This window comes from Haliotis rubra, unplaced genomic scaffold (assembly GCF_003918875.1).
Source record: "Haliotis rubra isolate DU_JTF1 unplaced genomic scaffold, ASM391887v1 Scf614, whole genome shotgun sequence".
Lineage (NCBI taxonomy): Eukaryota > Metazoa > Mollusca > Gastropoda > Lepetellida > Haliotidae > Haliotis > Haliotis rubra.
Window position 1 is genome coordinate 537927 of NW_025767318.1, and position 24775 is coordinate 562701.

Below are 24775 nucleotides of genomic sequence, written 5' to 3' on the forward strand. Positions count from 1 at the left end.
CGAAGACCCGGTTCGATTCCCCACATGGGTACAATTTGTGAAGCCCATCTCTGGTGTACTCCACCGTGATTAAAACCAAACTCACTCACTCACTCCTTCTGTCATCTCACTTTATAAAAAAACAAACATTCATAGTCCACTGATGTTGCTTTGTATAATGTGAGTGAGTGAGTATGGTTTTACACCACTTTTAGCAATATTCCAGCAATATCATGTCTGAGGACACCAGAAATGAACTTCACACATTGTTCTCATGTGGGGAATCAAACTTTGGTCTTTATCACGACGAATGAACGCTTTAACCACTAGACTACCCCACCACCCCTTAGTATAATGGAAGATTTCACAAAGAATATCATCTTCAGGATGACATGTATAAGGAAAGATCGGGATGAAAATGTAATGATTTATTGTGATATTAGAAATCATTGACAGGATGTCTGTGAGGGCAGCAGGTACAGCTGCAGGTAGCACGGCACAGATGTCCTGGATGACTGTACTGTGGTTTGTTTATATAGCTGACAGCAGCTCAGTACATGATGTAATCCATAACATGCCACTTATACTGGATATTCTAGGGGTGGGGCTCAGTCTTTTTAAAATAATGTAATTTGATCTAGACATTTTGAGAAACTTAATTTTGTCATGAGCTTTAAAAAAGAAAAGATTAGTTGATGGACGGAATGGATGTCTTGAAATAAATTTTGATACAAAATATGTGTGATTCCTCTGTCATGAAGCATTGAATACACACATTTTCTGACTCACAACTGAAATTCCCAGGGCCTGATCCAGAAAGCGTTTGTACTGTTACAAGCTATCATATCTGCGTAGTTTATTATAGGCTTACAAACATTGTATTGCTACAAATGCTTTGTGGATTGGCCCTCCCACATAGAGTATTAAATAGTCAGTCTTTAAAACCTTAACACATTTATTGTCACATCATTTGTCTCAAAGTGAATTGGTCAATGGAATATATCATTATACAATGATCATACAATGTTGATACAAGTGATCATTAAGGAAGGCATTCTGTGTAACACAACTCCATACTGCCAATTTTACACAGTTAACAGATTTTCAAGTGTCATTTGTAGCTTGTGATGTAAAACAAATTTAGAAACCAACCTAGCTGTCTCCAGTCTGGTTAGAGTCTGTTCATCATTCAGCTTAAGACGATAAAAAGTATGTCCTACCTTCGCAGCCTCCTCGTGTGAGATCTTCTCAAATGAAATGTCATTGGCTTCCGTAATGAGGTCCCCCGCCTTGAGACCCTCATTGTCCGCAGGCCCATCCTCATCTACGGCCGATACGTAGATCCCAAGGCCGTATTCTACACCACCTCGTATTGTGAACCCGAAACCATCTTCCTCATCTGCTGGTGGGCCGATGTAGATCTGTAATGCTTCACCCTTAACTTCAGATTTAGAGAGTGGTCCAAGGCCATTGACCTTGGATATTGCATGTCGAGGCCGATCTCGGAGACTCCCATGAAGACTCGGAGTTCTGCTACCGGTATGTTGTTTCTTGTACACAGCGATGTCGGCTGCATGGGGCCGATAGAGAACAGGACGAGGGAGAGTACTGTAGCGTTTACCTCCCTTTGTTAGTAACTCAAAAGCCTGGATATCAGACCGTGGAATGACACGTTTAACAAGGGGGAATAACTGTCGTTTCTGGGGTGAGTTAAGTAGTTTTCGTAATGTATTGACAAATTCGAAAACATCTCGTTGGTTGTTGTACAGATTTAGGGCATCGACGAAGGTGCTGACTTCCTGTTGATCAAGATGCACATTCAGGGCCTCGTGGAGCCGACGCACGTTTACAGACATCGTTTTGGATCGTGGGATTGACTCGACTTTACGCCGCTGCGTTGTTGTCATCTTGAGACTCCCCATGAGTAATATCTACATCGTCAGTGACGTATTGTCTGAAAGAAAATAAGTCATAAGTCACTAGTGTGAAATAGTTCAGTAGTATAGACAATGAGAGAACAGAACCACCACCCCATTAATATGCAGAACTGAGGTGAAAACGCCTAATAATGGCATGGTGGTTCTCTCATTGTCTTAGACTAACAACTAGTCTCTGAAATTAACATATTTTACTGAAAAAAAGTACATAGTAAAAAAAAATAATATAATGAAAAGGAGACCTTAGACTTTCTTCATTTTCAGAAGCTGTGGAAATCTAGACTTGCCACATTTTCTAGACTTGCGTGGGCTTTCTTGGATATATTTGCTTCAGGGTCTGTACGAAGACTATCATTGTCTATGCTACTAGTTCCCATACATATGATGAAATTAGTTCTATTCAACCAGTATCATAATGGCCTGTATATAATCAAATTTGATTTTACTATTTGATATGATGACGACACTGCCTGGACAGACATGCAGTCAAACCAAGTACACCAGCTCATCCATTTAGCCATATATTGTAAAACATATGCTGAATAAGTATTCAAACCCGAGTTTGTGATTCACAATCCCCCAGACCCAGATGGGACATCAAATCCAAACCCAGTCAGGAGTAGTAATTAGTGAACATTTAGCACACATTGATGTACAAATAAGTGAACACCTGAAAGTGTTCCTTTATTTATTTCCAGAATTTCTCAAACAGTGCAATACATACCTTGTGAAGAAACCTGGAAAAGAACAAAGGACCACTAGTACTTTCATGTGTTCCCTTATTTGTTTCCATGAGTATATGTATGCAATAGCGTAATGACACATCCTTATAATTTACATTAGGAACTGGCCAATCAAGCTGATTTTCAAGATACCAAAATTAGATATGACAGTCTACATGCCTTCCCACTCATAGACAAATATAGAAGCCTTGACATTGATACTTCTCATGACACGTCTTCAGATTGACAGATTTCACTCCAACACGTATCATATCGAAGCAAAAGATGTGATTTAATGGATTCGGTTCACGTCAAAACCATGTTTATTATGGAATCAATGAAATGACTCAGAGTTGGAATTTCACGTGTGTCACAGCTGGGAAAGGTCTCTCTCAGAGAAGTAGAAAAATAACTTTGATCACTGAAACTAAAATATCTCAGTGCTAAAAGAACATTACAAATGCTGCTGTGGAAAGGAATATAAAATATTACCCAGAAGGACACTGAACTATAAAATGTCATTGGCTAATTCATTGTTTTCCAATACAGCACTTATGGCTGTGATATTGCATCAGGGCTTGTTTGTAATTTACCTCCACACTCAGCAATATCCCAGGGCCTAGATTTTCGAAGCTTTCTTAGCGCTAAGATAGTCGTAAATGCCATACATTAACATTAACCTACGACTATCTTAGCGCTAAGAGAGCTTCGAAAATCTAGGCCCAGCCTTGTAAACTGTAAGAACCAAGTCTACTGAGCAGACAAGCCAGTGATGGCCCATAGAATATGATACTTTCACACCAGAAAAAAACAATGGTTTTGTCCAAAAGCTTGATAGTTGAAAACCATGCTAGAATGACTGACCATGTAATAAAGGCTCCACCAAATCCTAGCCTCTATTCTGTAAATGCTACTCTAGCTTCCAGTGAAGTTAATTGGTAATAGTATTGAAAACACAACTTTTCATTAGAAACCATTGTTACATGCTATTATATTTCAGAAAGTGAAGTTTAATATTTCCAGCAAATATGTACAATTCCTGAATTCATACATATATTTTCTGCTTATGAATCAGAAATTATAATTCACAAAAGTCAAAAAAATTTCATCTAAATATGTATGATATTTTCCAAACTCTGAATTATGATGTTTCTAATAGATATATACCATTCCTAAACTAACGCCAAGTTCGTTTGTCACTTAACACTAAACTAATTTCACCAACATATTAGCTACATGACAGCAAGCCTTTGGACCAGACAAGCCAGTGATTGAGCTTATCTTGGGCTTTTAAGGACATCAACCCTGCACTGAGGCTGACCATCCAATCTATCAAGGTATTCTGGCATTTTGGCCAAGTAACCCAACAGAGGCTGGGGTGGAAATAACCCATTGCCTGACGTCCCAGTCCAGTGCTTTTGCTGTCGGGCAAGCAAATTTGTATATCACGCTGTACCAGTGTCCAGTTGACTTTCCAATGTTAATTGGAAAGTTTATTTAAAAAATGAACAGGAATATCAGTTGGTATAGTGGAAAAATTATCAGGGCAAGTGATTTTACATGTGCCACTGTACTGGAGTACACTAGCAATTTTAAAGTTATTTCCACCCCTGAGAGGTCTTCACTTCAGTGAATTGTCTTCATATAAATGGATCTTATCCACTGTTCATGACATCACAGGCAACTTCTCATATGAGCAGAGCTTGTGTCCCTCTCAGATCTGCAGCCCAAGCTTTCTACATGCTCATGACTAGACCTAATGTCAGAAGTTGGCTTACTGTTGTTGAGAGATGAACATTACCTTCACTGTTTGGTGACCAGACAACATCTGAATGGAGAGTGGTACATTACTAACATCCTAGACTGGGTTGTTGTACCACATTTTGATGTCCATCCTCTGAACACAAGGCCAGTCTTCATGGACAACAATGCTGGGTATCATCATACCTTGACCTGCCGAGTCCAGATCTCAGTCCCATAGAGCATGTTTGGGACATTATGGGTCGCAGAACACACCAGACAGATCCTCCAAACTCTTGAGAGACGGAACAAGCCCTCCATCAAGATTTGAAGGCAATACCTCAATGTCAAATTCAACATCTGACACAGTCAATGAGGATGAGGGTCAGAGATGACATTGCAGTTGGCGGAGGTTACACCATATCTATTTTATTTATATATATTTATATAGCGCCAATATCCAGATCACCTGCTCAAAGGTGCTTTGTTTTTCCCTCGATCATTGGATGTCAGTCTCAAATGGCACATTGTATTATCAATGTATGTTGACATTGTGCACAGTAGCTGATACTTGATTTCTTGAGCATTGTATGCCAGAACCTTGAAAATGACAACACTTAACATCATAAGACCATAATAATCAGCACTGCAAAATGAGCCAATTTTTTGCAATATTGTCTGTATAAACTAGTTTTTTGTTCTTTTTGCACTTAGATTTGCCGTTTAATGATTAATGATGGTCAATATGTCCTGATTGTAATTGAAACTGAGGTCCGGATAAGTTCCTTTGCCATGGAGACCCGTGAAGGTTAGAATGAACCTTCCGTAACCCATGCTTGTCGTAACGGGATCGGGTGGTCAGTCTCACTGACTTTGTTGACACATGTCATCGGTTCCCAATTGTGTAGATCGATGCTCATGCTGTCGATCACAGGATTGTCTGGTCCAGGCTTGATTATTTACAGACTGCCGCCATATAGCTGGAATATTGCTGAGTGCAGCGTAAAACTAAACTGAACTATTTTGTTTTCAGAAGTAGATTACAGTTACGATGAATACACATTCTTCATATGAACAAAGCAAGACGAGGAGCGAAAACAAATACATCATGCGTTTTTGAAACGCCAGTCAACCTCAGGGTGCGTCGATGTTATCAGGGTGTCAAGTCGCTCGTTTTGACACGTGAAAGCCTGTGCCATGGTAAATGGTAACCACTGACATTAAAATACAAATTGTTGCATTACTTTTATCCATGTGTATATTTGCATAGTCTGACCCTAACCATGGGCGTGAGTTTATTTATTTAAAGCAAAACCTAATGATTGAGTTATGAAAATTGTTCATGGAATTTACATGCAGGCTACAATGGCCCATATTGATCTCATTATAATGATTCACACCAACACCAATACCAACATAAGGCCTCTGTTCAAACAGACACACCCCATGACTCACAGTGCAAATGGTTTACATCCAATCTCAGTTTTTAAGGAAGAGATTTTTATGGATGTCAACTCCTTTAATATGATGACCGCAGCATTTCGGAGTTGTGTTCATCATAATAAAGAGGTTGACATCCATATTAACTCTTTTCCGTATGAGTATTACTTCTAAATGCCATTCAAAGACCTCAATTTTTAAGCTTACAATATTAGCATACATTAAAACCCTGGTTTACATATTACAAAAGTTGCTTAAGACCGTATGATAACATTTTCAGAAATGAAGGTCAAACATTGTTGTCGCAAGGTCACTGACAAGTCAGTAATTGAACATCTGTACCTCCATAAAGACCCAACTAACTCATCTTCACTGAATCCCTAACCAGATCTCACAGTAGTTTTCACAAAACTCATAAAATGGCAGGAGCTATTTTTTATTTCCCTTTCTACATACCTTTCTACTATCATCTGATCAGGCAATCGCAGGAGTCCTTGTCCTGAGGCAACATGTGACCTCTGACCTCAGTAGCAAACCAATCAAACACCAGGCATGTTCCCATAGAGACAATCAGATGGGTTGTCTTCACTGCACATGGAGTTAATTATTCATCCTACTCTGCCAAATTAGCCCAAGTGAAGTTGCATGTTGTGGCCAGTGGAAATGCATGAGGTCGCAATACAATGCCTTGTAGCCTACATCTGATTGTTTTTACATTTCTATAAGCGTAGCATTAAGGGAAACAAATATCTGGACTGCAAGGTCAACTGATGGTGGTTTCCTTGCTCAACTACATTCCAGCAATTGCAAGATGGTCGGTAAATTAATCAGTCTGAACCAGTCTATCCAGTGATTGACATTCCCTCACTCTGGTCAAGACGGCCATATTCCATGATGTCAAAATGAAAATATATGTTATAATTTGCAAACTGATATACACTGAGGAGGGGCTAAATGCCACACTCAGCAAGATTCCAGGAATTGCACAATGGTCAGTAAAGGGTTGAGTCCGGGCAAGACTATCCTGTGATTGAAATTCCTTGACTCGAGTCAAGACGGCCATATTCCATGATGTCAAAATGAATATATATGTTATAATTACCAATCTGACATGTGTTGAGGAGGGGCTGAGACACCAAAGTAAGCATCTTCCAGGTGTAGCAGTACTACAACCGAGCAACTGTGGCATGTGAAAATTTGATTCAGGACCAGACAAACATGTGATATTATGAACAATGATTAGCAGTTCGTATAGCTTAAGTCATAAAATGACACACCAAAACCCAAGTGACTGACCTTGACCTCTCAATATCTGACATCTCCTCACCTTACAAGTGACCTAATTTAACACTGAATCTCCACTGTGGGGATTGCGAACATTCGCTGAACCTTTTATGCATGAAATAATTTTCCAGTCAAACTCTGTTCAACCTGTGGTCAACATCCATACCAACAGTTATAATACTACTCTCCCTCATACTAATTATTGAACACACAGACTGTCAGCTGGCACAGCTTATGTTTAGAAGATTTTTCAATGGGTAAGTCAATACTTCCACTGAACAATATTTTAATTCTTCTTAGTATTTCATCCTAATAATGTGATGTAGCATGATACATCATTCCAGCCTCTAAGTGCCACTTAAAGAAGTTAATAATGTGAAGTACTAAAGAAAGTAAAAAATGGAGTTTGGGATTTCATCCAAATAAGTTGAAAAGTGTTTTGATTTTGACTTACAAGACATTATGTATGTGTTGCTAAAACACCATAGATATTCTTCACACTGTTATCATTGGAGATTATAACAATCGTGAGTTGGTTGAAGCACATGTGCATGTTATGCACCAATTGTATAAACACAGTTGATTGTGATTATAAGTGGTATACCTAGACTAATGCTTAGTCTCTGAATATATATATAATTTTGATTGTAACAAATAAATCCATTTAAATTGAAAAGGAGACCCAAGGAGACCAGAGATTCAGAATTGCTTCATGTAGGGCTTTAGCATTGCAGGGAGGGCTTGGCTGTAGGGAAAATAGTGTGGTTCAGGGACTGAGACAGACTAGTGGTATAAGTATACCCATTAAAGGCACACATGAAAAAGCCAAAATTATCACTAGTGGAGTGTGAACTATCCAATGAAATGCTGATTGGGCTTGGACCAGCCATATTACCGAATTCGGCTGTACACAGCTCAACTGGTAAATGTGATGTGTCAAACAGACTAGCCAGGCTTCTAAGAGTCAGAACTGGGAGTGAGTGAGTTAGTGAGTTTAGTTTTACGCTGCACTCAGCAATATTCCAGCTATATGGCGGCGGTCAGATCAGGACCAGACAATCCAATGATCAACATCATGAGCATCGATCTACGCAATTGGGAACCAATGACATGTGTCAACCAAGTCAACCAGCCGATCTGCTAGGTGGGATATCTGCAGTGTTTTGGCAATACATACACAATGTTTGTGACATGTAAGACAAAAATCAATACACATTTCAAAATTTACATTGTCAGCAATGAGGGTTAACACTTCAAAAGGAAACATGGCAAACTACGACCATGCATAACATAAAACATTGCATAAAAATTACAAAAAAACATGTGAACGTACCTCAGTGAATATCCGATGGACGATACTTGTATCCTTATTTCCTTCACGAGCGCTTCACATTGGTATTGTTGCCAACAGTTTCACAAACTCTCAAAGATGGCGCGGCCAGTCCCTCAACTGGTAGTATCCCTCACCATGGTATACATTGCACTCACTGACGTGCAGCTCAAATCAGAACACTTGGTAAACTCCAATCAAATGGCACCGTCGAGAACTCTTCACACCGCCTTTAAATCCAACTTCAAGAAAAGGACAGTTATAACTTAACACTTGGCAACAAAGTCTGTCAAAGCTTGCAGCAAATCTGCACCATCAAAAGCCGTATACGTTAATAAATATCGATACCTGTAGATGGATGAATATTTAACCAAGGCAATCTGCTGTGTTATACGCACGCACACATGTTCCGATCAATCAAACTATCCCGACTTCGATGATTAAATCACGTGACCGTGTAACAGGTGCCCGTGCCCGTGCAAACATTAAAGTCTGACGGAGTTATGTCCCCTTAGACACTTTCCTGTTGCTTTTGACATTCGATTGCATGAATGGATGTACAATGAAATCCGAGACCTCTTTTCAAGGTTAAGATTGGTAAATATTGTGTTCTTCATATTTTTCATAAACGTAATTTTAACAAACCATACGTTCACGAAACTTGAAAATAAACATCCTAAAATATAATACTTTATTATTTGATAATGTTTGTTTCTTTCCTACTTTATTTTTTAAAGCCAATTAAAGCCAAGAAATTTTCCAGCTTCATGACGGCTGTCTCTAAATAATGAAACCTGGAGAAGACAATCCAGTGACTGATATCATGAGCATCGGATACGATGACGTGTCAACCAAGTCAGCGAGCCTGAACCCCCGATCTCGTTAATTACCTCTTACGACAAGCACGGGTTACTGAAGACCAGTTCCAACCCGTATCTTCACAGTTATTACATCTGACCCGTGAAGATAAGTTATAAATATTCTCAGCAGGTTCTGGTTGATATGACGGATTGTAGTTTCTGGTTTGTGACTATACCAAACACAAAAACGAACACCAAACACCATACTATCAGAACATTAACTGTGATTAACTCATTCCGTGTGACATGACGGAACGGACCAGTGGTAAGTTTGGAAGAGTTATTTCCCATGATGAACGATTTGCATGATTCGCGTCAGCTGTTGCAGAAGAATTATTTTAAGAACGCTTCATCCACTGTTGCCCTGACTATATCGATATGTTGTTTAGCTATACTTCCTTTCAAAAGTTTAGACTCACTTAAAACACTCACTATATGTTATGTATATATATATGGTTACATCGAACATGGATTTCTCCACTAACTTGGGGGAACAAACTGCAAACCTTATGGAAATGAATTGCACGAGGATCATGCATGAAATAGCTGAAAAGCATGTGCAGATATCGTGCATGTGGACAGTTTTGTAAGAGATTCGCCAATTTTCACTTATTTTTATCATTTATTGGACTCATGACAACATTTTTCAATGTTACGAATTTGTTTTACAATACATCAGTTCATGTGTAAACAGTACCTTTAAACAATATGGACTAGTTTGCACAATTTATTTTAGATCAGTTGCCTGTAGTAAGTGGCTATATTTACACTAGTGAGTCTAAACTTTTGAAAAGAAGTATATGTACAATTAATTACCTAACAAATGTGCACCATTACCCATTAGGATTTCAGGTGAAAATATAGATCCCGTTCAATCCACGCTTATGGTGACAGATTTAGATACAGGAAAACTAGGTCCCTTAGTCTGCTGCGAAGCACAGTGTTTGACGGCAAATCGTAGTCTAGTTTTCCTCCTGTTAGGCCTAAAATATATTGGAACATTGATCGAGATCAGAAAACTTAGTCATGTTTGTCTTGGACCGGCAAATTTATTCGTGTCTACTTTCATATTAATGAGTGAGTTGGGTTCAAGTTCTCTGTAATCCAATTATATACTCCCAATCAAAAGTTTAGACTCACTAGTGTAAATGTAGCCACTTACTTCATTCAACTGTCCTGAACTAGATTTTGTAAAATAATGCATACAGTTTAAAGGTACTGTTTACACATGAACTGATGTATTGTAAAACAAATTCGTGACGTTGAAATGTGTTCAATAAATGATGAAACTCGGTGAAAAATGGCGATTTTTTTATCAAAACATTACACCAAACACGCAGCTGTTCACATGCGCGATATTTGCACATGCTTTTCAGCAATTTGATGCATGATCCTCGTGCAATTAATCTGCTTAAGGTTTGCAGTTGGTTCCCCCAAGTTAGTTGAGAAATTCATCTTCGTTGTAACCATATGTACATACATAACAATAATTGATATAAGCGAGTCTAAACTTTTGATGGGTAGTGAGGTGAGGTGAGGTGAAATTGGGTTTAACGTTGTGCTTGAGAATATTTCGCTCATATGACGACGTGCATGCGTGTGTATGTGTATGTGCGGCTGCTTGTACTAGCCCAGACTGAAGCTGGTTTTATAGTGCTAGCCCACTGAGATACCATGCCGCAGTGAAGCATGAATACCCCACTCAGACACAGTATACTGACTCCGAGCCGACCACTCCTTGTTATACCCATTAATGCCGAGCGCCAGGCAGGGACCAACAAGTACCATGTTTTAACGTCTGTTGGTATGACGCGGCTGGGGATCGAACCCGCGACCTTCGGCTCTCTGGGCGGACGCTCTAACCACTACACCACGGAGGCGGTCCTTGATGGGTAGTAGATATGATGGCGTGTAAGCTGATTTGGGAGGAAAGCACGAAGTGTAGAGTAACGCTGAGTCTCTGAATACATATAATTTTGATAGTAACAAACATACCCATTTATATTGAATAGGAGCCCCAGTGAGATTCAGAACCTGAACCTGGGAAATCTAGACTTGCTTCATTTAGGGTTTTAGCATTGCAGAGAGGGCTAGGCAGTAGGGGAAATATTGTGGTTCAGGGACTGTGAGAAACACTACCCGAAGTGATGCAGGTCTGTGACGTGTTCCACTTTGGTTGAAACCCATGAACAAGGGTTTTGGTAAGCCAAGCTTCAAACCATATGTCGAGTTGCAGTTTGGTTCTCTCAGCTCCATATCACGTACTCTCAGCTCCACACAGCGACAGACGGTGCCCCAGATGATTGGAGCGCCGGGTCCGCCTTACTTAAGAAGTCAGATCGTGCAAGTGAATTGTCTTTCTATCATTATGGCGTAAACCTTCATCTAATCCAACCTGAACACCTGTTCCATATTATAGATATATCAATGCATGTGTGTTATGCTTCAAGACCAGTCGCAACATCTCAAGGCAATTTATTCCTCGTATAAGGATAGATTTATTCTACTTTAATATTTATCGATATAGGTTTCCATGGAAACCGCGTACTAATATATATACAAGAATTGTTCAATCGGGGTTTGACCAGCGCTACATTCACCGGCACAAACGTCTCTCCAGGGATCGGTGTTTAAAGAACAGCTGATCTCGGGGCAGCCAGCCTGTATAGCGGCAAGCCGTGCTCCATCGTATGTCGAGTTGTAGCGCTGGGATTCTGTTGACCAAAAACTGACAAATCTAAAGTTTCTTTTACGCAATGCTTACTAATTTGTTTTTTTGCTGGTGGCAAGAAAGTTCTTCAAACGAAAGTTTACATCTTAAAGGACGGGTATCAAATTGGTGTGGCCTCGAATTGAATGTACAAAAGGTCATGGACACCTTCTTAAATGTCCGCAGGTGTTTTGTCTTGTGGCTTTTCAACGAAGTACTGTTTGGAAGAGACGCGCTAACAGTGGAGATGGGAACAACGTCTCATTACTCACATTGCAGCCACACAATCCCAAATTCTGCCCTCACACACACCACAAGACGCTACCTGTGACAACCTCGTTGCTCTATGGCTGAAATAGTGAGTGAGTGAATGAGTTTAGTTTTACGCCGCACTCAGCAATATTCCAGCTATATGGCGGAGGTCTGTAAATAATCGAGTCTGGACCAGACAATCCAGTGATCAACAGCATGAGCATCGATCTGCGCATTGGGAACCGATGACATGTGTCAACCAAGTCAGCGAGCCTGACCACCCGATCCCGTTAGTCGCCTCTTACGACAAGCATAGTCGCCTTTGTGGCAAGCATGGGTTGCTGAAGTCCTATTCTACCCCGGATCTTCACGGGTCTATGGCTGAAATAACGCCAATGCGACGTTCTGTTCAACTCATTCACTAGCACTGTCCGGACGAAGACACATACATACAACCATGTATATATGTACTTATATGTACATGTGTGTAAATGTACTTATCTTGAACGCGAACCCTTGTCGCCTCATCTCAACCGATTCCAACTACAATTACAACTGACAAATATATTACAAGTTCTACTACATGTACTATACTGGCCACATAAAGAAACTGTGCACACAGAAAATATAAATATAGGCACACAGCGTATTTATACATAAATACATTTGTGAACATAGCAAGTATTGGAGACAATCAAACGCTCATGCACGTGCCAGGCGACGTGACGTCATTGACGGTGGCCTAAGGCCTTGCAATGTGTTACTGCACGTGCAGCCCGTACAGATGCACACAGCATGTGAAACTCTGAAATTGCTGTCACTGTCGAAAGCTTGATCTTTGGTCATTCAAACGTTCACCAATTCACATGAGAAGTCACATGCACATCATGCCAAGATTAACATCTGCTCAACGTCATGAAGCCATTGGAATGGTTCGAGCAGGAATGAGCCAACAACAGGTGGCAGCACATTTCCAATGCCATCGTAACACGATATCTGCATGGGTCAGGCGTTATGGAAGCAGTAATGACGTCGCCAAACACCCACGTTCTGGGCGTTCCCGACGTAACGACGCCAAGACAGGACAGATGGATTCGGGTGACTCATCTCAGATACAGGTTCCAGACAGCAGTGACTCACGCCCCAGACCATTCCCCAGTCCTTCAATGCTCATTTGCTAGCCTCTATGCGTCTTCGACGCACTGCTGTGCTTCACGCACACGGTGGTCATACCCGTTATTGACTTTGTGACTTCGTCGTGTGACCTCCTACTCGATTTTGAACTTCTGACGTCATCGTTACGGATATTTCATGTTCTTTTGACATTTTCTTGTGGTCAGATACTTCAGCTTATAACGTGTCTACATCATTTCGTCTTTGCTGTGTTGTATTCCAATTATGAAGGCATTTTCTGTGTGCACAGTTTCTTTATGTGGCTAGTATATTATGCAGAGTGTTCGCCTTGGGGGATGCAAAGAGTCTCGATCCTGGTTTGCCAACACCATACCCTTGCATTACTACCCCAATATCTTTCTTACAAGCAGTGATATAACTGAAAACGCGCTGAAAGCTGCGTCAAACTCAACTCGCCCATTCCTTCGACAAGGGCTACGACAACCGTTGCCACCTGCCTACATCTGCTGCAATTTGTACCACTACTAACAGACATTCACCGTAGTAGGGAGCGCTGGGGTAGCCTGGTGGTTAAAGTGTCCGCTCGTCACGTCAAAGTCCTGGCTTCGATTCCCCTCATGGGTACAATGCGTGAAGCCCATTTCTGGTGTCCCCCGTTGTGATATTGCTGGAATATTGCTAAAAGCGGCGTAAAACCACTCACTCACTCACCATAGTAGGAAACATACATCAGTGGCAGCATTCCCACCTTACACTGAACCAACGTGATACGTTCAATATCGATTAACACTAAATCAATCACTACCCATATAATATCTACCACTATCCTCGCGTAGACCGATGCTCATGCTGTTGATCACCGGAAAGTGTGGTTCAGAACCGATTATTTACATTCCGCCTCAATATAGCTGGAATATAGCTGATTACTGTGTAAAACAACAAACTACTATCCTACTTCTTTTTCTAATATTACGACCTCCACATCTGTTGTTTGTGCCTGCTGTGCCGAGTTGCGTCCCTTGGGCGTGCCAGGACCCTATTCTCATGGGATCCAGCTCGTACATTTCAAATAACAGGAAAGTCCTGTGTCACTTCAATCTGTCCCCCTGCTTTAACCTGCCATGCTGCGGGATGACTGACATAATGTTCAAAGCAGCGTTAACACAAACTCACTCACTCACTGTCCTGCCGCTGATGCAGTTGCTGCTCAGCCATTACCGGAAGCAGTGGGGTGGCTGTAAAATGCTACTGACCGCCATCCATATTGTTCCCGCTCTGACGCACGCTCTACAATTAGCGCTCCCAACAGGGTCACGGACATAGCTCATTACACCGCTTCGCTTGATTATAGCTTCTTCTCAATAGAATTCCAGCTCGGTAGCCATTTGTTTGTTCCACGCCCTGTCACATAAGTCTTTCAGGAAATCTTTAATGTGAATACATGGAATGTGTAGACGTCAGAGCTGGGAGAGGTCATTGATCGACATCTAAAACATAAGTACACCTTTGCTAGGGTACATTTATCTTCAATAGCCATTGCAACACATAAATAGTGCTCTCCTTTGCTTTTCACAGAACACTTGTTTCATGGGAATCGCAATCGGTATTGGTGAGCATTGCTTTAAAAAAAAACACCTTATGCAGATGAGCCGTTTAACCGAAAACAGAGTGTGTGGTGAAAATTTAAAACGAACCCATCTGAAAATATGTAGATATGTTTTTATTAAACAGTATGAACGATAAACCAGCATTAGACACTGCCAAAATGAAAACTTATTCAAATAACTGGTGATAATAATTAAGAAATCGGATTAATTCTTTTTATTTTCCACCACCTCCCGAAATTGTCACAGATATAATCTGTGATCCCTGATATAAAAAAATCCAGTATTTGACAACGACGAATGTTCTGATGACATTACATTTCGCCGAATATTAACTTGCATTTCTTCATTTCACAACAGCTACCAGCTACCTCCATCCGGCCCAAAGTCCTCCCTGAACATCCGGGGCTAGAACTGACCTTCAGCAATCCGTTCTTGTGAGCGGCAACATAAACAGATCGTGTGTTCAGACTTGGCTGTTTACAAATAATCACCAACGACCTGGAATAATATTTTAACGCCGCACTCAGCAATATTCCAGCTATATTGCAGTGGTTTGTAAATAATCGAATCTGGGACAGACAATCCAGTTATGAGGGATGGCCTAAAAGTCGGGCCGGGCCGGCCCACCGGGTAATACTAAAAATGGATTGCAGAATATTAAAACGAAATCTACACAATTGGGTAGATACACTTCCTGCCTTCACAAATGCATAGTTTGATTGTAAATGAAAAAACACACAACAACAATGACTACATACAGAGATTCCCGTAGAAAAGACACCGTCTTGCTGTTATGTGTTTTCCTTGATATGTCTTTGTGGGAAGGTTGCTTTCTTCTCTTAGCGTTATGAACAGCATGAGCATCCATCAACCCAACTATAACATGTGTCTACCAAGTCAGCGAGCCTGACCACCTGATCCCGTCAGTCGCCTCTTACGACAAGAATGGGTTACTGAAGACCAAGGTGCCGTCGTACAAAGCAACCTTTCGCTAAGGCTACCTTAAGTCACCTTTGCGCTAAGATCGTTTTGTACAACGACACCCAACTCTATTCCCGATCTTCGGGAACATTACTTTGTGATTGAGGCGTTGAAACAGTCGCCCTCCATAAGGTCACAAGATAAGGTCCAATGCCCTAAATGACATAACATAAGTTGTCCGGTTAAAGAAAGTACAAACATATGTCTGATGGAGGTGAAAACTGACACATACAAGTCGATGATGATGTGTTTTCGAAATTCAATTTGCATTAATTCGCCGGCTGTTTACAGCCCAGTAACGTCCATTTCTTGTCAAATCTAATTTTAAATTTTATACCTCTTTTGTCCGACAGTTTATTTTAAGATCCCCTATTCGTAAACGACATGCTGTGACGTATGTATATGGCAAAGGGAAGACACACCCGTCGTCATTGGTCTCGAATTTGAAATGCTAATGAACAATATGCATGAGTCCTGAACGCTGTCAAGTCGTTATTTCCTTTTTTAACGGATGATTTAAGGCTATTGGTATTTTGGGAGCTAATGTTTTGGTTTCTTTTGTTGTCCTTTTGGGTTTTTTTCGAAATGTATTTACATATTTATGAACTAGTACAGTAGATCTCCTTGAAAATATCGTGACATTTGTGTTACATCGCCTGCAGGCACAACAGCTGCATCTATGTCACACGTGTAACCAGGGAGATCAGCTACATGTACGTCAGACGTGTAACCATACACGTCAGCTACATGTACGTCACACGTGTAACCATACACATCAGCTACATGTACGTCACACGTGTATACAGACACATCAGCTACATGTACATCACACGTGTATACAGGCACATCAGCTACATGTACATTACTCGTGTATACAGACACATCAGCTACATGTACATCACACGTGTATACAGGCACATCAGCTACATGTACATTACTCGTGTATACAGACACATCAGCTACATGTACATCACACGTGTATACAGGCACATCAGTCACACGTACGTCACACGTGTATACAGGCACATCAGCAACATGTACGTCACACGTGTATACAGACATATCAGCTACATGTACATCACACGTGTATACAGGCACATCAGCTACATGTACATTACACGTGTATGGAGACACATCAGCTACATGTACATCACACGTGTATACAGACACATCAGCTACATGTACATCACACGTGTATGTCAGCTACATGTATCACACGTGACACATCAGCTACAGACACATCAGTCACACGTGTATACAGACACATCAGCTACATGTACATCACACGTGTATACAGACACATCAGCTACATGTACATCACACGTGTATACAGACACATCAGCTACATGTACATCACACGTGTATACAGACACATCAGCTACATGTACATCACACGTGTATACAGACACATCAGCTACATGTACGTCACACGTGTATACAGACACATCAGCTACAAGTACATCACACGTGTATACAGACACATCAGCAACATGTACGTCACACGTGTATACAGACACATCAGCTACATGTACATCACACGTATATACAGACACATCAGCAACATGTACGTCACACGTGTATACAGACACATCAGCTACATGTACATCACACGTGTATACAGACACATCAGCTACATGTACGTCACACGTGTATACAGACACATCAGCTACATGTACGTCACACGTGTATACAGACACGTCAGCTACATGTACGTCACACGTGTATACAGACACATCAGCTACATGTACGTCACATGTGTATACAGGTACATCAGCAACATGTACGTCACACGTGTATACAGACACATCAGCTACATGTACATCACACGTGTATACAGACACATCAACTACATGTACGTCACACGTGTATACAGACACATCAGCTACATGTGCGTCACACGTGTATACAGACACATCAGCTACATGTACGTCACACGTGTATACAGACACATCAGCTACATGTACGTCACACGTGTATACAGACACATCAGCTACATGTACATCACACGTGTATACAGACACATCAGCTACATGTACATCACGCGTGTATACAGACACATCAGCTACATGTACATCACACGTGTAACCACACACATTACCTACATGTACAACACACGTGTAACATACACATCAGCTACATGTACAACACACGTGTAACATGCACATCAGCTACATGTACAACACATGTCCACTGAATCCTAGCTCCCGTTCAATTCCCCTGTATTGTCCACATATCATTTATTGGTATTGTTCAGGTAAGACCATGACGGGAATCGAACTACCCACCTTCCACTGTCTGGGCATTGTATCCACTACACCACAGAGGTGGTGACATGATATGAACATACAAAATGGATGGTACACATATTTATTACATTCGGTATTGGCATGGGATTTATTTTGCTATTGATATTTGTACATATCGTGAAGCGAACTATTGCAAATACACAACCATTTGAATAGACTGGAAAAAAAACTTCTATTGATCCTTATGTACTTCAAATGATATTGACGCCGGTTCTTTGGAACTTTGTGTCGCTTTTCTCCGTCAAGATGGGTTATCGCACCATTAACATGACAATATGGACACGGAATGAACTGCAATTTGATTAAATCATTATACAGCGGTCAATGAGCAAAGCTATGCAGGACTGTAACGTTCAATACGCCCATTGTGTCAGTGCAATGTAGAGCGCAGCTGTGCATTTCAACCACTCCAACACATTGTCCGTGTACTTCACACACAAATATCTGCCTGGCTGACGGAGTTATTATCATTACTTGTGTTTGCTGAAGGGTCCACAGTGCGCATTTACATACCTATGATGTTATTTGGGCTTGCTGTTCATTGTGTAAATGCATCGCTGATTACCAAATGAGCTTACATGCAATGTTGTAATAGAATATTGCATGGGGTACATTATCATTGCCCTTTACAAATGTGTTCTGTAAACTGCATGTTTATATCTATGTATATTCTGGGCGCATGGAAATTACTGATCTGCGTGTACTGAACTTAAATCGCTCAGGGAGATGATATTATGTATCTAAGGACATGGTGAACCAGTTTATAATGTAGTAACGTCATGTCCCTTTCAAAGTGATAATTGTATGAAACTCATATGCCTGACGTCAGGAGTTTCGGCATGGGCACGTGCAACGCGTTTGTGCATGTGCATCTCGATAAACTGCATGGAGCACATGAATTGCAAAAACTGCTGCATAATTATTTAAGGTTTGATCGTTCAAATAATTGAATGGCTTAATAATAATGCTCACAGCATGCCACGACTCACGACTGCACAACGTCATGAGGCTATTTATATAGTCCGGGGTGTCTTAGCGTCAGGTAGCTTCGCATTGCTCTTGCCACCGAAACACCATTATAGCTCTGATGTGACGGGGTCAGGGCAATGCTGAAGTTGCCGATCGCCCACGTGCAATGCGCCAAGACAGGACAGGTGGACACGGGGGAACCATCTCCCGCACAGGTTCCAGACTGCCATGACTTCTGCTCTGACCATTCCAGGACTTCGGCGTATCCACACTCAGGACCCGCTTACGTCATTACGAGGGAGTAAGTGAGTTTAGTTTTACGCTACTGTAAGCAATATTCCAGCAATAACACGGCGATGGACACCAGAAATGGGCTTCACACATTGTACCCATGTGGGCAATCGAACCCGGGTCTTCAGCGTGACGAGCAAACGCTTTAACCACTAGGCTACCCCACCGCCCACGTCATTACGAGATACGAGAACGTCGTCCCGTAATACCTCCTACCCTGATGCAACGTCATCGAGAAAACGAGAAAGGTGGTAACGAAATTATGTTGTAAATAGATCTTACTACCTAAATGGTTACAAAGAAACTCAAGAATTCTATGCTCAACTGTGAAAACCCGGATCGCTCCTGTGGCGACCCGGTTATAAAATGCATGTTCGGGGCAAGGATACTTTCATATTGGACCAATTCGGGCACATTTATGGATCGCATAAAAAGCATTTGTCCATTGCCTGTTTTGAGCAATCGCAGCTCCGATCAAGGAAAGTGTTTGAACGAATAGCAGCCAAATCGCACGTACGTTTAATGTACAGAATAACAGAAATGACACATACATCGGTTCATTACAGGATTAACTCTTCGTCCTGATGTTATTGAGAATGTGGTCGTTCATTCCACATGATTTCCTCTAAGTCGCCGTGTCAGAGGGTTTCATCGTTAACCTTTGTGGGTTCAAATCCCACTGGCGACACACGACCTTCGGGAACCTGTATAAGAGAGGGGAAGGAGAAGTTGTCATTACTAAGTGAGGAGAGGTGAAATTGGGTTTTACGTCGTACTTGAGAATACTTCGCTCATATGACGACGTGCATGCGTGTGTATATGTGTGTGCAGCTGCTTGTACTAGCCCAGACTGAAGCTGGTTTTGTAGTGCTAGCTCACTGAGATACCATGCCGCAGTGAAGCAGAAATACCCCACTCAGACACATTATACTGACTCCGAGCCGACCAGTCCTTCTTGTACCCATTAATGCCAAGCGCCAGGCAGGGACCAACAAGTACCATATTTTAACGTCTTTTGGTATGACGCAGTCGGGGATCGAACCCGCGACCGTCCGCTCGGGCGGACGCTCTAACCACTACACCAAGGAGTCGGTCCTTAACTAAGTAGTGTTTAACTGACAATTTAGCTGGTTATTCCACGGCAAAGACAAATGATGGAGGACATGTTCCAACGTCAATCAGTATCTAGGAAACGAGCAGAACCTACGCTATGCTTGCTTTTGCAGGGACAACACAGATACTGGTGTATAGCCGGGCTCGATGGCGTATATCCCGTTCACAAGCACAATATATACTTCCGTCAGTAATTTGTACGTCTAATCATACATTCGTATGTGTATGTAAATGTACTGTTTGTTCGCGTGAAAATTACCTGGGGTGTGTAAATAAAGTATATAAATGGTGCAAGGCACAATATTGAGTAGTCTGTTCACAAATAAAAGTGAGAAGAGAGTTACCTTACACAAATTAAATATTGGCATGAACCACCATGTTTGATTTAATTTGTCCACAGTTTTTTGTCTCCTTGAAACCCAAAGTAAACAGAATCCGCCCCTGTCTGGATACCCACATACAAGTTGGTGATGCTGTACACGGAACACCATCAACTTCAGAACTGGCGTCTATTTGTTTAGTTTTGAAAAAATCGACAGCTTATTAATAAGATCATCCCCTGGTTTTCGCATTAACGTGCACACAAGCAAGACCCTGCATCACACATGGTTCAAATTTGCTTCAGAAGTAAATTGGGACGGTGGGGTAGCCCTACTGGTTAAACCGGCCGCTCGTCACGCCGAAGACCCGGGTTCGATTCCCCACATGGGTACAGTGTGTGTAGCCCATTTCTGGTGTCCCCCGCCGTGACATTGCTGGAATACGGCTAAAAGCGGCGTAAAACCATACTCACTCACTCATTCAGAAGTAATTTATCCACACACGAGTATAATTATGACGTATATTGACGTATATTTACAGATATACAGACTCATATTTTGAGATGCATGAAAAATGGGTATTAGTTAATCTAGTGTCATCTTACCACGATAAAGAGAATCGTTGCACATAATATCAATCACCGGTTTGTCCGATTCAGATTCTACTGCTTACAGGCCGCCGTCGTGTAGCTGGACCATTTTATGCAAACTAAGCACAAAAATAGAAAACGGTCTCTTAGGTGTACTAGAACCGAAACATTTCTGAAAGTTCGAGTTGAGTGAATGGTATTTTACGCCACAGTAGGAGTATTTAAGTTATATTGAGACGAGCCTGTAAATCGAGGAAATCGAGGAATCGGGGTCGGTTATTGACAACATGGGCAAGATCATATGCCTTTGGAACGCTGTGGAAGCAGACAGACGTGTGTCTTCAGCAACCCATGCTTGTCGTAAGAGGCGACTAACGGGATCGGGTGGTTGACACATGCCAACAGATTTGCGTAGAACGATGCTCATGCTGTTGATCACTGGATTGTCTGCTCCAGATTCGATGTTTAACAGCTTGAATTTTGATGAACGACAAACAAACATCAACCCTAACTCAAAACATATACCATAGAAGCGGTGATAGTACGATGCTATGCTAGTATTATAGCCAAAGGTTTGCCAACAACGAGTACTTCTGGGTTTCCTTAAAACAGAAAACCTCTAAGATATGCCTTACTTCGGGGTTTACTCCCAAATCAAGATGACATACAATGACATCACCAAAACCTAATTGTGGCGTTAAACTGCTCCCAAGATTGGATAAACGTTTTGGCATACACGTGTCGGCATAAACAGTTTGCACACATAATTTGTACCATACACGTTTAGACATACATACATTTACATAAACATTTTGCCATTTACGCTTGAGCACACCCACGTGGACATATATTGTGTCCTTTTTTACAAAGATGGCCTGAAATACAGGCTGCCAACATCCATGGGGGTCAGCATGTTCTGGCAGGCTGTAAACAGAGAGGTTTTGACACAGCACCAAGTATAATGTGGGATAACTTCGTTGCCTGTCCTTTAATGTTCTTGGGGCTGGGTCGAGTTTGCTTCTTGTTTCAGGCCACTCTCAGCAATATTCAAGATACATGACGACGGTCAAATATGAATGTAAATAATCGAGTCTGGACCAGATAGATCAGTGACTGACATCATCAGAATGGATCAACGCAACTTTGATTGTAAGCGATGATGTAAGCGTACCTGACCAGCCGATCCCGTTAGGCGCCGTTTTGGGAAAGCATGTGTCAATTTGATCCGGTTCCACAAGTCAAAACATTGATTACACAACAGTCTCGTTTCCTGTTGACTGGGTTCCGTCCCATTGCGCAACATAGTACAATAACCAGTCCAGAAGTTTGAGACCAATTCATTCAACTGGATACATAAATATTAATCAGTATAATTTGATACATCTAAGCACTTGTATATTGAAACACTACGCTCCTTCTAATCCTTACAAACACATCGTGCAGCGTGCTCTGTCGTACAGCGTGCTCTGACAGACGGAAATCTGGAAATCGTGGAAGTCACAAAACGAGGCTCTGCCGCTAGAAAGGTTTTTCGGTCTGGTACGGACTTGATGTTATATCAGTCACATTGTGCGTTACAAAACTACACTGAATAAGCGCAAAGAACACATAACAGGTGTAACCAGTGAGCCAGATGAATTGTGAATCGTTTTACGACCTCTTCAAACAGGGGCAGTCTGTGACGTCTTAGTTGAGATTATGCTGCCTACACCTCGCCATAAAATATAGAAATACGATGTTATTAAAGTTTAAAAATAACATTAACTTGTAAATACCATTTTCTTATGAAACAAGGAATTGGAATTCAGTGTAACCATAGTTGTTTGTGGTGTCTCTTTTCACTTTCACACGAGAATATTCGGATCGGCTGAAAAGTAGGTCATTGTCTGAATATGATAATGAGACTCATGTTTCGGTTTGCGCGATATTGCTAGAATACATGTATTGCTAAAAGCGGCGTAAAACTACACTCACTCGTTCCTCACGGGTCAGAGGGGCGGTGGGGTGACCTAGTGGTTAAAGGGATCGCTCGTTACGCCGAAGATCAGGGTTCGATTCCCTAGGTGGGCACAATGCGTGAAGCCCATTTCTGTTGTTCCCCGCCGTGATATTGCTGTAATGTTGTTACAACTAATCTCACGGGTCGCAGGGAGTGAAAGCCCCTCTCTTCGTCTGGGAGTTTGTAATGAAGGGATAACAGTTTATAATAATTGCTCTGAGTCAGACAACGAGGTTCACACGGAGAGCTGGACTTTTGACAAAAATATAATGTCTGCAGCCCCCACCCATTACACTTGCAGCCTGGTGCCAGGAATTCCTTCAGCCAGGAAATGGGTAAGGAACATCTTCAAAGACGAAACTGTTAAAGCGATCATACGAGGCATTTGGCTAATTTGGAAGATGATAGCGCTTCCAGGCACAAACATCAACTATTTATTCAGTGGTAATATTACCAAAAGGATGCAATAAGATCTAATGCTTCTGGGTTACACATAATTATGAATAATATCTGGTGATTCAGTCACGTCAGCTAATGATATCGACCTTCCCACCTGGTGGATGTGTGCGGGTTATGACAACACCAGCTAGCAGCTACACTGGACCGCATGCGTCTCCAGGTGTGGTCAGTGTGCCTATGTGTTCAACACGTGTCACTCAAGTATTCCCTCGCTGGTAATTACTGCGCAAACTGTTCTCGACAAATTTAGCAACAACTTACTTCTGTTTCCGGGTTAGTTCAAATTAATAACGCCGTTATGATTCTGTCTAAGGCATTCTGGAAAGACACTTCAAACAGGTGGCTGAATGATCCGGAATCCGGTTGGTTGTGGGAATTCGGAACAAATACTGTAACAGCGGTTAATTAAGTTTGTTAATGAATTTTAAAAGATACGACCCATGTAATAAAAATGTTTAAATGTTGAACCACCTCCAATAGTGTACAGATCATCGTACAGCAGGAATGTCGATGATTCGACCCCGTGTTAGAAGATGTTGTTCCCCAGCCTTGGAAAACATGGACTGGTCGGCTTGGAGTTGGTATACTGACTTCAACTTTGTCTCAGAATATAACCTCAGTTTTGTCTGAGTATAAAACATACTCTTTGCCTTAGTATGAAACCACCGCCGTGATGTTGCTGGAATATTGCTAAAAGCGGCGTAAAACCAAACTCACTCAGTCAGTCAGTATGAAACCTTATCATTGTCTAA

At 41.4% G+C, this 24775-nt stretch overlaps 1 protein-coding gene across 1 annotated transcript in view; it reads right to left on the reverse strand.

Annotated features, from left to right (window-relative positions):
- The window catches only part of LOC124255960 (whirlin-like), a 49103-nt gene extending 40291 nt beyond the window's left edge, over nucleotides 1-8812 (reverse strand). Inside the window, exons 1-3 of the mRNA XM_046689908.1 lie at nucleotides 8436-8812; nucleotides 6921-6984; nucleotides 1200-1933 (exon numbers count right to left, since the gene is read on the reverse strand). Coding sequence (XP_046545864.1) covers nucleotides 1200-1901 — 702 coding nt within the window. The 5' untranslated portion in view covers nucleotides 1902-1933; nucleotides 6921-6984; nucleotides 8436-8812. The remainder of the gene's footprint in view (nucleotides 1-1199; nucleotides 1934-6920; nucleotides 6985-8435) is intronic.
- Between the last annotated feature and the right edge of the window lie 15963 nt (nucleotides 8813-24775).